Genomic DNA, 17,656 nt, shown 5'->3' with positions numbered 1-17,656 from the left:
CAGACTGAACTGCTTCTAGACTTGGTCATCAGAATTGACAAGAGGCCCTAAGACTAAAGTTCTTCTCACCATAAATGAGTAACAATTGAAAGAGCTGACTTACTGCTAAAGCACAGGCCCTATCTGATGCTACACTGCTGTTCTAACTCTTTTTTTTTTTGGGGGGTACGCGGGCCTCTCACTGTTGTGGCCTCTCCCGTTGCGGAGCACAGGCTCCGGACACGCAGGCTCAGTGGCCATGGTTCACGGGCCCAGCCGCTCGCGGCATGTGGGATCTTCCCGGACCGGGGCACGAACTCGTGTCCCCTGCATCGGCAGGCGGACTCTCAACCACTGCGCCACCAGGGAAGCCCAGCTGTTCTAACTCTTACGTTTAACGATAGAATCACTGATCTTAGTCCTCAAGGCCCAGCCCACTGACTTGAGGACGTAAGACATCTCCATTTTACGAACAACAGTAATAGCTAACATTTAAGCTGTTACTATGGGACAGGTACTGTGATAAGTGTCTCACGTGTATCAATTCAATCCTTACAAGCAACCTGACAGAAGCACTACTTTTATCTCCATTTTTGAGATGGGGCAATGTGAAAGGTTGAATAACTTACACAGTCACCCAGTGAGTCAATCATAGAGCTAAGGATTTGAGCTCAGCTTCATGTGATTCCAGACCTTCTGCTCTACACTATCTCTCTAAAGAACCTGAGGTCCATGGCTCAGTAACTGCCCCAGTTGACAGAGTAGGTAAGAGATGAAATGGGGGAGGGGTGGCTAAAGGGAAAGTGGATCTCTGGCCTTTCCATGCACTGACTCTTCTTCCAACATGGGTGGTGATCCTTTTGTAGGTCCTTAAGTCAATTTAATGGGTAATGAAGTATATTCAAAAGAAAGAAAGAAGGCGGGAGGAGAGAAGAGAAAAGAGGAAGGAAAGAAAAAAATCATACATCATCACATGCAGTTAGAATAGTATTGTTTCATGAGACGTTTGGGCCATTGTATATGTGCATGCTGGGTTGCTAGGGAAAAATGTCTTTCTTACTGTAGGTTGTAGTACCAAAAGGTAATTAAATTTCATTCAAGCTCAATAGTCATCAGGAAAATAAAAATTCAAGTAACGAGATACCGCATGTTTTCAAAGGCAAAAAATGTAAAAATAACTTGAATGCCTATCAATAGAGAAATGGATGAATAAATGATTCCATATTCATACTACAGTATTAAAGAATGGCTTAGGTCTACACATATTAAACTAGAGAAATGCCCCATGGTGTACTATTAGGAAAAACACACTGCAGATAAACGCCTGTGGTATGATTATATTTTTGTGCATGAAATGATGAAACCCCCAACCCATAGGTAAACATTTGGGTGGTGGATTGGGTGGAATGGAAAAGGAGAGAAGGAGGAAGTAAGGAAAAAAACACAACAAAGGCCGTTGCTAACTAGCAAAAATAAGTATGTGTATCTTTCAGGATCCCAGAAGAAATAGCAGACATATGCAAACTGTGTAAATTGAGAAGAGTTTAATAAAGAGACTATTTACAAAGTTGTGGCAAGTGTTTAGGAAAAGCAACAAGGGATCCTCCAGACCCTCAGGGACTGTTGCCACCACCTGGGGCTGAAGGGGCACGTGAGGGTGGCTGCCAGAGCCCGGAGTAGACAGCTATGTGGAGAGACCCTCCAGACAGGTACTGTGGCCCTGGGCAGGAGGAGGCAGTCAATCTCCTGTGACTGTCAGGGAGGGAGATGACTTCTGTCTCGTCCCACCCTCCACTCTCCTGCTGGTGCGTCCCATTGGCTCCCCCAACTGGAGGCCAGAGGGCTAGGGGCCCCATTGATGAAGCCCACAAAGATCAGCTGTCTAGGATTCAGAGCAGGGTAGATGGGGTTGGAGAGAAGTCCCAATGGGACAAATGGATGATATCCGACACAGAATACTGTAACATTAAATGAAAAGGTGGAATACAAACTCCATCTATCATTGTTCTTTTTACATGTAAAAATTACATATTTGCATGGATAAGAATTAAAAGGTTACCAAATGACAGTATTTATTTGTTTTTGTGATAGTATCTTGGACTTTAGTTAATTAACTCCAATATCTTCAGTACGATTGTACTTAAATGATTTTTTCCTTTTTCATGCTTTGCGGTAAAACAGACCTGAGCTAAGATTCTAACTCTACCATACCCTGGCTGTTCCCCTAACTTCCTCATCTCTAAAATGGGAATGATAAAAGTATCTACTGTGGGCTTCCCTGGTGGCGCAGTGGTTGAGAGTCCGCCTGCCGACGCGGGGAACGCAGGTTCATGCCCCGGTCCGGGAAGATCCCACATGCCGTGGAGCGGCTGGGCCCGTGAGCCATGGCCGCTGGGCCTGCGCGTCCGGAGCCTGTGCTCCGCAACGGGAGAGGCTGCAACAGTGAGAGGCCCGCGTACCGCAACAACAACAACAACAACAACAAAGTATCTACTGTGACAGGGTGGGAGAGTGGCATGGACATATATACACTACCAAACGTGAAATGGATGGCTGGTGGGAGGCAGCCGCATAGCGCAGGGAGAAAGGCTCGGTGCTTTGTGGACGCCTGGAGGGATGGGATAGGGAGGGTGGGAGGGAGGGAGACGCAAGAGGGAAGGGACACGGGAGCATATGTATATGTATAACTGATTCACTTTGTTATAAAGTAGAAACTAACACATCATTGTAAGGCAATTATACTCCAATAAAGATGTTAAAAAAAAAAATCTACCCTCAGAAAGTTGCTCTGAGGATTAAATGAGCGAATAGATTTTGAGGTCTTAGAACAGTGCTTGACACATAGTAACTGCTTTAAAGTGGTTGCTGTTGTTATGGTGACGAAGGGTCGTCAAGAGCCTCCTACGGGGTCTACTTGTCTCTTTGTCCTCTCTCCAATCTACCCACCACCCAACCAGAGCAAGCTCCCTTTAAAGGGCATACCTGATCATGTCACTCTCTTCCTTGAAATTTGTCCACGGTCTGCAGACTTTGTAGGACGATACTCAGACCTCACCTGTGCAGCTGTCTCCAGCTTCATTCATCTCCACTCCTCCCTCTGTGCCTCCATCCCAGCCACACCAATTCTTTCCGGTTCTGCACAAGAGCCGCGTTGTCCCATGCCCTAGAGCCTCTGTTGGGAATGCCTCTGGGCATACCATGCCACTTTTCCTACCTAGCTCTTACTATTCATCACTGAAATTTCAAGCATCACCTCCCCTAACACTTCCTGTGCCCCCCAACCCTCCTTAAGGTAGCAATAATGACTGTCTCTAGACCCCAGCGCAGAGCATAGAAACTGCTGAGAGTGGATACTTAAACATGATTTGTCTGAGAATTAAATTTATAAATGAATGAGTTAAGTAATTGCCCCAAAGTCACTCAGCTACGTAAGTGGCAGAGCCAGAATTCGGCCCCAGCTCTGTTTGACTCCAAAGGCCATCAGTGTCTCCCAATCATCTGGAAGTTCTAAGGCTGCCTGACACTCCAGAGTAGCTGCATGCCTGAGGGAACTCCCCAAGGGCACTAGACCAGTTCAGGCCAGAATGAGCTGGTTATCAGAGACCGGGAGGAATAAATGCCTCCTTTCTGGGAGTATCAACCACATGACATTTGCTTTATCAAGGGACTTTCCCAAGAAAATCAATTTCTGGAGCATGTTAAAATATAAACAAACCACCACCCACCCACCCACTCCTTAAAGACAATTGGTCCAAAGAGATCTTAGAGAATTCAGACAATTCCACAATGTTGAGAGCATCATCCGATCACATGAACTCTGTTTTCCCTAACCAAGCATTTTCCTACTGAATTTTTATTTTAAATTTGGCCCCACTATGAAATATACATGTCCATACTATAATGTTTCACCCAAGGCAAACCTGCGTGCACAGCCGCAAACACACTGGGGATTCTTGACATATGCACGATTTGAGACTTGCTCTTGTAGCTTATGATGATATTACCAGAATCCCTTGATAACAGTGTTTGTATCTATTTATAACTGTAACCTATTATCCTATTTTCCATATAATTGGGTACGACTTGGGTTAAAAAACATTCAGCTGCATAAGAAAAATCACGCTCTTATACAGCAGATGTTCACTCAGTATGGAAAGTGAATTAGGCTTTAACGCAAATACCCAGAAATACATAGTCCTCTTTCCGAAAGCACTGATGTTACTATTTTACATTGAAAAATAATTTTAAGATAAAGGATATTAAAAACGCAAGGGAGGTAGCCACAGCTGGTTTTTAAAACAGGTGTTACTTTTACCTCTTTAATGTACCATACTGCTTCCAATTCGGGCATCGGATTCACTCTCCAGTTCAGGGCACAGAAAAATGACTCGTAATTTATTTGTTTTTCACTGTCTTCAAACCTAAAAATATAATTATAACATTCGATTTGACTCAGTCTGCAGATTTCAGGACCAAACTGTCAGCTTAAATCCACCATGAAAACATACTACTAGATGTGCTTCAATACTGATATTTTTCTTATTTCTTATTACCTTGTTTTCTGTTTCTAACCCTCCAGAATGTAAATTCTTTGAGAGCAGAGACCTCACACATCTAATTCACCGAAGTATCCCCAGGACCTAGATCAATGCTGGCACACAGTAGGTGTTCAACAAATACTTGTTGCAGTTGCCATAGAAACAAATTAATTTATTCAGCAGCTATTGTTATATTTTGTTAACAGTACTGAAGCTCCTCTTAGTTTAACAGGTTGATACTATGTCAGTAAAAATTTTAAAACGTCTCCATTTTTCTTAAATTGTATGCCTTTTAAATCTTTAAAGCAAGCCTAGATTCATTCTGTCTCCTAATATATTTTTAGGAAAAATAAAAGGCACTTTAATCATTTATCATGTAGCCATTAAAAGGGGTTATGTAGATCCATATATGTTGTCATGGAAATGTGTTAATAATATATTGTTGAGTGGAAAGGAGGTTATAAAATAGAATGCAGAGTTATGGTCTCACTTTAGGTTTATATTTGTACAAAACAACATTTAAAAAGTCTAGCAACAATACACGGAATTATTAAGAACAGCTACCTGTAGCAAGAGAGATTATAATTTTTGCTTTTTCTTTAGACTCTTCTGTATCATCTGAATAGTTTTAAATTCATAATCAGAAGATATTAAGCCCATTTTCATTTTGAAAAACAACAACAACAACAAATGATTACCCTGCACCATAAAACTGTAGGTCAAAAATAACTAATCTGTTTGACTGCTATTTCCTAATTATGGAAACTGACATAAATTTATCCTTAACCATAATAGAGTTTTGGCAATTAAGACCCCCAAATTTCAAGACAATTGCTATAATGACCTAAACACAGACAAAATACTTCTTACTGTAATACCTCAATGCTATTTTTCTATTCTGAATTTGACCACCTCTGGCAATTTCTAAGGCTAAATACATACTGGTTATGTAACACGATTTTTTTGAAGAAAAAGACAAAGGTGGTCACTAAGGCACTGTTACAAGCACCCTGCTCCAGGCTCCTGCCCTTCTCTCAGGACCTCTAACTCAACACGCCCCTCCAACCAGCAAGTGAGGTGCGCAAAGTTACTACTGCAAGATGAACAGAGGGTAATTAATTATAAGAAAACTCAGTGATAACAGAAGCAGGAAAAAAAAACCTACTCATAATCAGTCAAAAGGCTTTTCTCTTTTTTTTAATCAAAGCATGAAGAAAATAATAGCTCATATTTATAAACTAATAACAATTAGCAGCAATAAATTAAGTGTTACGTGATGAAGTTACATAGACTCATTAAGCTAAACAAAGTAGAATAAACAGAGTGATCAGAAGAGGGGAAAGGGAATTCAGTCATTCTTTTGTGTACATTTTCTTTGGCCAAGGATTCTGGGATACAACTCCAGTATGCTGCCCCCTACCACTGTTTATCCTTTGAATTTTGGCTCACTCATCATTTGAACTCTTTGAAAGGACATGTTCTGTTTATGGAAATATTTGTAGCCAAAATGCAGGACCATTATGTCTTTTATTTGCATGTGTTTAGGGAGAAGAACTAAAACTCAATCAATTAAAGATATTTTGTAAGAAACTCCTTTAGCATGGTGCCTCGAAGAAAAGTATTCCCTAATACTCTGAATAGGAGCTGAGGTCACAGAATGAGATCATGGAGGGCCTTTGACTTTCATACTAAGGACAGCTAAGAGCCATTGGAGTATATTGTATAGAACAGTTACCAGATCTAAGTTATATTTTCTGAAGATCACTCTAGCTGATATATTGCAACTACAATGTAGGGGCAAGGCCAAAGTGGCAAGGGCAGTTAGCGGTCTTCTGCAGTAATCCGGACAAGAGATAATGGTGGCTTAGGTGACAGTGGTGGCAGTGGAGGGAGGGCAGTGAGGAGTGGTGAAGCCTGAATATATTTTGAGTGTAAGACTCCTGAAGGATTGCATATAGTGTATAGGGGAGGTGAGGGGGAGAATGAATAGGAACGGATTCAGAACAACTCCCAGGGTTTTACTTGAGCAACTGGAAAAACAGAGTTGCCCGAACTGAGATGGGAAGGACTGCAGGAGCTACAGGTTGGGAGGAAAGACTGGGAGTTTGGTTTTGGATGTGTTACATTTTGATGGGAAGCGAGCAGTTGGGTATATGAGTCTGTAGTTCAGGGAAGATGTCTGAGTTAGAGATAGAAACGTGGGAGTCATTAGCATATAGATGATATTTAAAGCCACCAGACTGGAAGACTGAATGAGGTCACCCATGAACAAAATTTCTTCATCTGTTCCTACAATACAGAATTTAATTGTTGGTAAATTCCCATCACATCAATGACAGGAGGCACGTATTGAATCCTAGAGGTTTCAGAAGTATAATATCCCAGTAATTTGGGAACCAGTCAAAAGACCACCAAACAGATTTAGAATTACACCATCCCTCATACACAGTCCACTAACCAGTCCTGAAGGTTCTACCACCATAGCATATCACAAGTCTCTTTCTCTCCATCTTTTCTACGATTCACTAATTCGAAGCCACCATCGTCTCTCACCTGGATTACAGGAATAGCTTTTGTATCTTGGTCTTGCTGCTTCTATTCTTACCTTGCTGCAAACCATCCTCCACCAGAATGATCTTTCTAAAACATAGATGTGATCAATTACTTCCTTGTTTACAACTGTGCAATGGCTTTCCAATCCACTTAGAACGCAAGCTGAACTCCTTACCAGGGTTTATAAAACCGCACATAATCTGGTCCCTGCTGACCTCTCTGACCTCCTCTGAAAACTCTCTCCTGTTCACAATGTTCCAGGTACACCAGCTTTCTTCTTGCTCTCTGAGCATACCAAGATCGTTCCCAGCAATGCAAGGCATTTGCACCTTCTGGTTCCTTTGTCTGGAAAGTCTCAATTCCAAAGTCTCAATTCAAAGGCCTCAGAAAGGCCTTCCTGCAGTTCCCCTTACCTAACCGAGTCCCCATGCCTAAGTCTGCATTTGCCCTGGATGATGGCACTGGATGGTACAGGAAAACTTCTGGAAGTCACCACTGGAAGTCCTATTATCACACCTCCTTAACAATTCGTCTTATATTTACTCATGCTCACCTGTTAACCCTGGGCCCCCAGCACTCTTTCCTGCCCAACTCATGATATGTCAGACTCAACACATCTAACAATTTACCCATCTCAAAAGATATTTGGGAAGGATATTCCTGAATCAAATGATATTCGGGAAGGATCAAAGGCTGTAAATGAAAGAGTACACAGCTTAGAAATGATGTATAAAATCTTTTTGAGGAAAAATGTTTGAAAGATTTAATCTTTCCAAAGTCCCAAAGCCAGGCCTCAGGGAAGAGTTGAGTTAATGTGGTAAAATACTCCAAGTTTCTCTTTTCAGTTCTGTCTTGGAGGATTTCAATGGATATGGGAATCCCCCCAAAAGGAGCAAGGGAGAAAAGAACAAAGAATCTTTCAATTAAAAGGGATAAAATTAGCCAATGCTTCTTGGAAGAATTCTTTGCTCTTGGGAAGTGGATAGAGTTGCAGTAAATCACGATGGGTCACTCACAAATATTTATCTCCCTTTCCCACCAAAATCTCACCAAAATGACAACAAAGAAATAAAAATAGGTGATAACCCCCAATGGCAAAGATAGCTGGAAAACAAGGCAACAGTGGACAAGAGATTTCAAAATCGTTTGCAAGATGGAAATCAGACTAAGGATTGGTAACTGGCTCAGCAGAGCTGAGGAAGGGAAGCTGAACTCGAAATGTCCATGGCAGAGGCAGGGGGCACTTAGAGATTAGCCAGCGTGGCCCACAAAACTTCTGAGAGGCTCAGCGATTACAGACTCCAGGTGCCAATAAAGGCAGGGATACGGTGGGGGCCGGAAAACAGGACTGTTTGAAAGCCTAAATAAAGCAAGAGCAGCTGAACCCTCAAGTATCTCCTTGTACACTGTACTCTTCCCTACAGGGGAGTGAGGCTTGTTCTCCAGAGAAATTCAACGAAAGCAGTTCTAGTCTTGGGGAGAGGAAGCATAATGGAGGGTAGAGAAGAACATTACACACTATACTGAACTTGGGTCTCTCAGCCCCCTTCCTTCTCCTTTTCTGTTTCCAGAACACCAGTGGCCATACTTAAATTCTCTTCCTTTCCCCTATCCCACCCTCCCTCCTAGCCCCACAGGAGAAGATAGGATTCTCCTCTCAATACTCTGAATGGCCCCAAATTGTGGCTTCTGGGGATTACCTAATGAAAATGTGGGCTAGGAGATGACTCATGCAGTGAAACCCACTAATCAACAAGACCCACCCCCCAAAGCTTCCAACATTAAGGACAGAAGTCAAAATGGCAACAGGAAAAAAGAAAAGGTATCAAGCAACAAAGATAATTCAGGTAGCAGAGGGAAAGATGTGAGATAAGAGGATATATTACACCCACAAAAAAAGAACAGAAGACTAAAAATAGGAACCAAAAGTGTGCTCTTGGAATAAAAAACATGATAGTAGTAAATAGATGCAGAAGAAGGGGTGGAATGTAAAGTTGAGGAAACCCCTTAGTAAGGACATCATAATGACAAAGAAAAATTGGGGACAGAACGATCCAAATTCAAGAGAGCCAAAATCTTAATGATAGGAGTTCTCACAAGAGAAAAATAAAAATGGAGGAAAGGAAATTATTTTAAAATTAATGGAAAATTTATCAGAGCCAAAGGACAGAGTCTCCAGACCGGAAGGGCCCATAAACTGTTAAGCACAATGAATCTATATACAGACACACACACACACACACACACACACACACACACACACACACACACACACACACACCACAAGCCCCATCATGAACTTCCAGAGCACCAGGAATAAAAAGACGATCCTAAGAACATCCAGAAAGAACACCAGTAATGGGAATCAATATTATGCTAAATTCTCAAGCATCGTAACAGGAAGTAGTAGCAGTATCTAAAAATGAGAAATCCAGAAATAGCAGTACGTACATGCTATTTAAAGGTCTGCAGAAACAGCTAGAAGGACTGAAAGGCTGTTTCTTGAGAACGGGTCTGGGAGGTGGGGAGAGATGTGGCTGGAAACTGCTGTTGTCGGAATAAGCTTTTTAGAATGATTTTATTTTATTTTTTTTTTACTATAAGCATGTATCCGTTTGGCATAAATAAAAATGTAAGAAGTGTAAAAAGCAGACGAGAGACCTTGAAGCGTGATTTCCAAGGTGGTGAACTCATACAAGTCAGACTTGGCAAGGCAGGAACACCACTCGTTGGGAGCATGTCCCGGTTTTCCTCCATGCTCCAAAACTCAGCACAGAGCTTCCTCCCCTGGACCACTGATACAGTGAGATTTTTCACGCCCTCATTTGCTACTATACACTACATCTACTATACGCTACTGTTAGATCAGGTTGTGAGAGAGAAAAGACTAGGATACAAAGGAGTGTTGCAGCTCTAAAAACAGTCCAGGTTGGAGAAGGAGCTGAGAGGGAGAAGTTTGGAGACGGAGAAACGCTTGACTATTAGGGGAGTGAGGACAAGTAGGTCAATTTCCCCTGAATACTATCTCCCCAGCCGTCCCTCCTGCCTCATGACTACAGGTAATCATTCACCAAATCCTCTCCATCCTTTCAAAGTATTTTGGAAAAGCCCATGAATCGTATAGAAAATGGATCTCCTTACTTCAGGGTCGTGCTGTGCTTCTGATCAAAAATGTTAGCATCCTGGTTTTCCACCTGAATCCCCTACTTCGCTCCTTGCCAAATGACATTTGACTCTTGCTTAGACTCTGATTCATGGTCAAAGGACAAAGACTTGCCACTATGGAGGAAATTCTTTTGAAAAGGCTGTGAAGGCGATTCCAAAGAAGAGCTTTCTATGGCGACATTGTTGGAATCAGCGCACAGCCTTCCAGGGGGACTGCCCTAAAGGGCAACACTAATTCTGGCTTTCAAGTGTGTCGATGCTTGTTAAAAAGTCAGCCTCCTTACTTTAAAGTGCCAGCTCACAGTGCTAAAGTGTTTTCCTAAAACCTCCATAAATTCTTCTTTCCCTTTGATACTTGGGCAAGCCACCATTTCCTTCCCTACACAAACTAAAGGACGTGTTCGTGGAAGAAGAGGGAGGGAAGCCGATTTCTCCGGTTCTCCTCTAGATAATAATGAACCGCAAGCAGGCTTCCCGATGCCTTGCTAGGTGGGAGTTCTAAGAAGTGAGTCTAACGTGTCATTTGACAGGTACTCCTGGTCCCCCTCCCAAAAATGATGAATGGCTTGAAAACCGCAGAAGCCATCCATCTCCTTGCTGTGGGGAATGACCCTGATCTGCTTTATTTCCACCACCTGTGGAGGTAATAGGCGCAGCAGCTGTGTTCTGCTGAAGAGTAACATGGGTCCCCCTCTGCCGCAAAGGCCATCTCATAACTTAGCGGAACGGGCTGGCGGCAGGACCAGGGCTGAAAGGGAGGGAGGGTAGTGAAGACACATTTGACTCACTTGGTTGTGTTTGGTTTCAGTTCGTTACCCAACAAACCCAGGGGTGCACACTGAAACACCTGGTGAGAGTCTTAAAGACCAGACGCTTAAGGCAAAGAAGTGGAGCTCTAGGCCACCCTACCCCGTTGGCCACAAAAACTTAGGAGTCGGCAAGATGGCACTGCCCAAGTTGCCAATGAGTTAACTCCTGTGATCTCAAATCTCCAGACCTCTAAATTCCAATTGTGAGCCCAGCACAGATCTCCTTAGGGACCAAATCACCTTATATTTGAAAAGGTAGAAAGCATCTCTGTGTGTGTGTGTGTGTGTGTGTGTGTGTGTGTGTGAGAGAGAGAGAGAGAGAGAGAGAGAGAGAGAGAGAGAGAGAGAGAGAGAAGGAGAGGGACAGAAGAGGGTTTCTCTCTGAAAACTTCCCAGTGCGCCAAACACTCTGCAACATTAGCAAGCACATGGTTCAACCCTTGCCCCTCAGCTTCACTGCCACGTATTGTTGGGTGAAATCACTTGAGCCCCAACCATGCCTCTGGGAGGGGGGCAGAGGGAGAGGCTGGGTAGAGTATAATGAGATGATTTTAAAGCCCTGTTAACTTTTTCCATTTTAACTGATATTTCTGGATGAGGCACCAGCTCTCTTGGGAGGCCAGTTCTAAGGCATTCCATGGAGCCCAAAGACAGCTGTAAAAGACTAGCTTGGGGCAGAGCTGCTGGGGAAAGAGTCGCACTTGAATTTCCAGCTATTCCAAGTCCCAATTCGGAAGGCTACAATTAGGGGAGGAGGCTGCCTCTTTACTCCCCAGTCCCATCAGGAACACAGTATGGAATGACCTCAGAAAACTCCCTACCTCTTATGGTTTGAGAACGAGGATTTCTTGCTTATTAGTACTGAGGACATATTAATACCCTAATGAAGGCGGAGAGGGGTTGACTCCATTTACAGGGATCACCTGGGCAGAAGGCCGTAGGGCTGGACTTCAGAAGCAGCTCTGCTAGAAATCAAGCCCATGTGTCTCTCCCCGCTGCCCAGTGTACCAGCACAGGACAAGCCTCCGGGATTGCAAAGGTGAATGAGATATCGTTCCTACCCCTAGGAGCTCAGATAGAAACAAAGGTTTAGGGTATCTTAGGGAGCTGTCATTTTAATTCCATTACAGATCCATTCAGGCCTGAAGCAAGCTCTTTGAGTGAGAGAGTCTCCTTATACCTCAACGTTTGCACTCATGAAATGAGGTATCGTGCCTACCATCCACTAAAATGTACCTTTTAATGGGCTCAAGGATTTACAAAACATTCTAGGGCCCTAGGCACTATGTCAATACAGAGTGCTACTCCTATTATGAATGGGTAGTAGCTACCACTACATCGAGCATTTAAGTCTGATGCTCTGTGCATTAGTGAAATGATTTCTGACTTCATTTGGCAAGTAAAGTGACCTCATACCAGCTACCACAGCACAAACTGACAGGGGCGGGGTAACCAGATGTGAAGAGATTTTGAAGTGCTGATTCCAGCAGGACTTGTGCTCATAAGGAAAAGACCTAACTGAATCACAAGAAAAATGGAAATGGAGTAGAGGGGAAATCTTCGTACCCACATGCCGGGTCAGGAGAAATTCACAGGTAACAATCTGGAGTGGGTGAAAGAAATCATCCAATCTTTAGCCACGTAGGTTTTCATCTCCTGATCTGAATTCACACAGCAGCAGGGCTCTACAGATGCTCAACAGCTGCCCAGCTCCATCCCAAGGCAGGTAAAACTGCCCCTGGGCAGAGTGTGTGCTGAACCAAGTCAACAAACTCCGGGCCTGTCTCCCACGGGAGGCTGCAGACGTCAGAGGGGCTCTGGCTTAGCGTGCCACAGGAGGGCTGTGTAGAAAGAGAGTCTGGTCAAGGCTCTGGAAAGCCCTGTGGAGTCTGTGGGGAACAATAAGAATGCAGAATATAAATGTAAGCTGCAGGCTGATGGGCCCATTAGGAATTAGGGCAGTCTTTGAAAGGAATCTGCGGAGATGATGCAAAACACCAAGCATGTGACCCAAATCGTGGCAGGGCATATTGGAGGGAGAGGGGAATGGGAATGAGACATTTTCTAATCTGATTAGTCTGAAGTTTCCCCTGAGTGTGGAGAAGGGTCAGTGCACAATTAGAGGCAAAGTTAGACTGCTTAGCGGCTCAGAGGGATGACCTCCTCAGAGCTAAGCCGGGCTCAGAGGCGGATGTGATCTGAGACTGAACCGGCTTCGCAACGAGTTGGGGAATCGTCTTTCTGCCTTTAATGTCAAATCGTCAAGGCAAAGACAAAACAGTCTGCTGAGAGGATGAGAGGATGATGACTTGGTGGCCTCAGTGCTGGATAGGAAACATCTAGGTCCCCCGGAGGCCAGGCTCCCACATTACTGGACTTTCCAGGACAACTCATCCTCGAGGCCATCAAGAGATAATCTAATAAACATCCGCAGCTTCCTGACTAGAAGACAGCTTAATGTGTGAAAGGCATTCAGATCCAACTGTTTAAAAACAAGGCTTCCTCTATGTGGAAGGATGCAGGTCTCTTCCAGTTCATTTCTAAGTCAGAGTGTGTGGTCTACGGTCCCTGATGGAAACTCCTCTCCTAGTCCCCAGTCAGTACTTAGTACCAGGTGCCATGGCACTGGGGAATTTATGTATGTTATCTCAAGTCACTCTGAGAACCGCGAGGAAGTAGGTAGTGTTATCTCATTCTAGAGGTAAGGAATCTGGGGTTCAGGCAGGTCAAAAATCTTGCACAAGATTACACAGCTAGCAAGCAGATTCAAAGAATATAGGAGACAAGGTAGGGGTAAAACTGTCAAGATGTGACAAGCCACTGCTTATTTTTAGGCAGTAAATCAAACAGGTTAGAAGCAGGTCTCTGTATCTAAGTGGATCAAATGTCTAGTCACAAGTCTTCATTACAAGGTAAGAGACAAAAAAGGAAACATAAATAGTGCGGTGAGAATCCTTAGGAGGAGATAATCACCGCCAGGCAAGCAAATCCAAGAGGGCTTCATGGATACGGTGCTATTTGAAACGGGTCATAAAGAACAAGCTTTCAGCGGGTGAAGAAAATTGGAAGCTAGTTCCTACTGAAGAAACAGCAAGAGAAAAGGCAAAAAAGTGGGAATGCAGGAGGAATACATGTGAAATGCTAAATGAGCCATTTGGCCGGACTGTTGGGAATGAGAAGACGAGCTTTGGGAATGTGATAACTGTGGAGAAACCGGGCTCCTAAGCCTGCCTATTTCATCTCAGGTCCTTTACACTGGGATGGCCTATTTATCCCTCATACTGCTGCTAGCAAATGAAAGCAAATAGAGCTGATAGTCTAGAAGATAACCCCAGGTCAATCCAATGCATATACACACATCCAACTGAATTGGCCTCTTCTTGATTCCCCTCCTGATACCTTGGACTCTAGTTCTCCCACATGGGATTTAGTTTTGTCTGCTTCCTTTTGTTTCTTTTTTTGTCTCAGATGAGGACTCCCCACTCCAGCCCCTGCTTGAGAATAATGCCCTAGTGACAACCCTAAGCCCCACAATGGAGAAGGGGGAGAAGGAGCTCAAAGCTAAGGAGTTTGGTCATTCCTCAGAGAACAAAGAAATGGTACAGAAGGCTTATGAATAGAAGAGTGACACTATGATATTCTTGCTCTTAGAAGGTACTTAGCTGCAAGATGTAAAGATGGATTTAAAAATTTAGAGGCCATTGGAAGAAAGACCAATGTGGAAGCCCTGCCAACAGTCAAGAAGAAAGGTGGGTCAGAACAAGAGTGAAGATGGCGGGAATGGAGGGGAGAGAGTAGATGCAAGTAGTAGAAAGGAGGTAGGACTGTCAAGACATTCTAATCTACTGGCTAGTTGTAGACAATAATTCAAAATGGTTAGAAGCAGAAGATGTGCATTTTAAAGGTTCAGGGGTTAAGTCACAGCTCTTCTTTTTCTAGACTACGTGACTTTAGGCAAAATTTTCTCTCTCTAGACCTCAGCATCCTCTTGTAAGATAGGATAATTGCTCTGACCTCACCAAGTTGTCCTCACAAAGTAAATGAGGTAATGTATTCAAAGCAATGATAACAATGCCTAGAACACAGCCCCAAATGTCAGAATTATCAAGATAAGTATGCTAGAGGGGGGGGCTGGAGTCATGCCATGGTAAGCATAAAAGATGACCAGAGTCTGGGTGGCTAGGAGGGTGGTGCCAGGAAGTCAAGAGTCAGGTTCAGTACAAGAAGTGAGGTGTTTCAGAAAGCAGTTGACTGTGCTTCCCTTTTGCAACATCAGAATCTCTGCACTTTACATCTAGTGTTCTAGCAGGACAGAGCTCTGTGCTAATAACACGAGGTGCTCTTACTGCGTGTCTGTGGCCATTAGAAACTACTGCTTTGAAAAATCTGCCCTAAATTTTACATCTAAGACTCTCATAACCAATGAGTTTGTACATTTTCATTTTGTCCCAGGAATCTGTGTGCATATAAGTATATCTTAATGTTAAAAAGATAAAATGATACTTCATAATAGGCTCCCTAACATTCAAAATCATGACTCAGTTTTCCTTTTTAACACTTAAATGGAGATGTGTCATCGGTAATAAATAAAAAGTCAAGGGTAAATCAAGGGCAATTAAAGGCAGATGTAAAACCAGGAATAGGGCTTCCCTGGTGGTGCAGTGGTTGAGAGTCCGCCTGCCGATGCAGGTGACACGGGTTCGTGCCCCGGTCCGGGAAGATCCCACACGCCACGGAGCGGCTGGGCTTGTGAGCCATGGCCGCCGAGCCTGCGCGTCCGGAGCCTGTGCTCCGCAACGGGAGAGGCCACAACAGTGAGAGGCCCGCGTACCGCAAAAAAAAACAAAAAACAAACAAACAAAAAACCAGGGAATAGTCTCCGAAACAAAAATATGCAGGACATTGCCCATGAGGGTGGAGTTCTCACTTACCTGGAGAGTAAGGATCCCAGAAGATCATCATTCAAAGGTAATCAGGAGGACCTGCACAGCCTTTTGATGTCTTTGCTGGGTAATAATTTTTCCCTGCATTAAAACAAAGTAAGTGGACTTGTATATACTTTGTGTCTCTTGAGTAACAATTACACTCTATAGGAAAGAAAACACAGATGTGTCCTAAAAGCATGCACCTGGAAATAAGTATGAAAACTGGTACTGGAATCACAGTAAGGAAAAAAAACAGTAATACTGCATTTCACCAACTGTTTTTCATTTCACAAGTCACTAGATTCTGTCCTTACAAAGGCCTTTCCATCAAGATTCAGATTCTTGGTTGGAGATAGTACAGCCTATTAAGGCTGTAGCCACGAGTATTGCTCTAAGTAATCGATCTGCATTCTTGACCACTAGTCAAAAATGGTTCTGATATTTGAAAACATCTCTTAATCTGACAGGCATCTAGAGCCTCCAACACAAGTATTATATGACTGGAGGGTGTTTTTCTAGTCTTTTCCTTGGACCCAAACCTTATAACCTAGAAGTCCCAACCGGGACCTTAACGTTCACCTCAATTTTTTCTCCAGACCAGCCCAACAGTCATTTTCCCCAGCCTGCTGAGGGCACAGAAATGCTTGTCCAATGTTCTAACTCAGACAGTGTTCTTCCAGGCATCAGGCAAAATTAGAACCAACAGGAAAGAAAGTGGGCTTCTTTCTTTGCAGTAGTTTATAAAATGATAGGAGAATGTTTATGTCTAGAATTGGAGCTTGTTGGATCTGGAGAACCTCAGAGTTGTCTGATCAACTAGCCCCATTTTCCCAGAAGGTGTTCCTTTAGTGAAGGAGGGTCACAATTCTCACCCTGGGAAGGGGTACCACTAGGGTGGAAGGCAAGGCCAGGGTCATGCAAAGCTCAGGCCACACATCCTCCAGGAGGCTCAGAGAAGCTTAAAGATTCAAGGAAAAATACCATCTTTATAACAACTCAACAAGGGTGTATTATGGATTAGGAAAAAAAACATTCACAACTAAAATAAACTATGGGACCTTCAACGATATTTAGGGTATGTAGGTAGCCACTTGGGGTGCAGACTTCAGGTTTGGGGATGAAGGAAGGGGTCATGGGGAAAAGAGATGGTAGTGGTCTGTAGTAATAAAATCAGAGGCTAGAGTTTGATCTAAGGTTTTCTAACTCCAGTTGAGTATTCCGCCCCCCTCAACTATATCAGTCTGTGGATAAGATGAACACCAAAACATATTAAGATGGAGCTCCAGTTGTTTGTAACAGTGACTTAATAAAGCTCAATGCAAACATGATAAATGTATTCGAAATAGATTATGCTGAGCTTCATTATCTTCAAGGAGAAATAATTTCAAAGAAATTCTATAGAAAGTATACTTGCAAATCCCCTGTTCTGTGTATTATAAAAGTCACACTTATAAATCCCACTTATCACTAAAATAATGTAAAGAGACGACATCTCAGAATTAAACCTTCTAACATTGATTTACTATGTTTCAATTGAAAACCTCTAGAAACCAATTAAAAGAAAATGCAAAGGGGCAATCCTATTATTTTGAAGATACAGGGCCTCCCCTATTCCATCAACAAGCAAAGCTCACCATCCATCACTGTGAAATATCTGTACCCAGATAATCTCCAAAAATGATTTAAG

At 43.2% G+C, this 17,656-nt stretch overlaps 1 protein-coding gene across 1 annotated transcript in view; it reads right to left on the bottom strand.

The window, feature by feature from the left end:
• The window catches only part of EFHC2 (EF-hand domain containing 2), a 154,622-nt gene that overhangs the window by 15,129 nt on the left and 121,837 nt on the right, over positions 1–17,656 (bottom strand). The window contains 2 exon segments of the mRNA XM_089904599.1: positions 4,295–4,400; positions 15,976–16,068. Coding sequence (XP_089760725.1) covers positions 4,295–4,400; positions 15,976–16,068 — 199 coding nt within the window.

This window comes from Delphinapterus leucas, chromosome X, assembly GCF_059928025.1.
Source record: "Delphinapterus leucas isolate spDelLeu-1000000601 "Yukka" chromosome X, BTC_Dleu_Yukka2, whole genome shotgun sequence".
Lineage (NCBI taxonomy): Eukaryota > Metazoa > Chordata > Mammalia > Artiodactyla > Monodontidae > Delphinapterus > Delphinapterus leucas.
The sequence above is the reverse complement of the archived record's forward strand: the minus strand, read 5'-3'. Positions and strand labels throughout refer to the sequence as shown.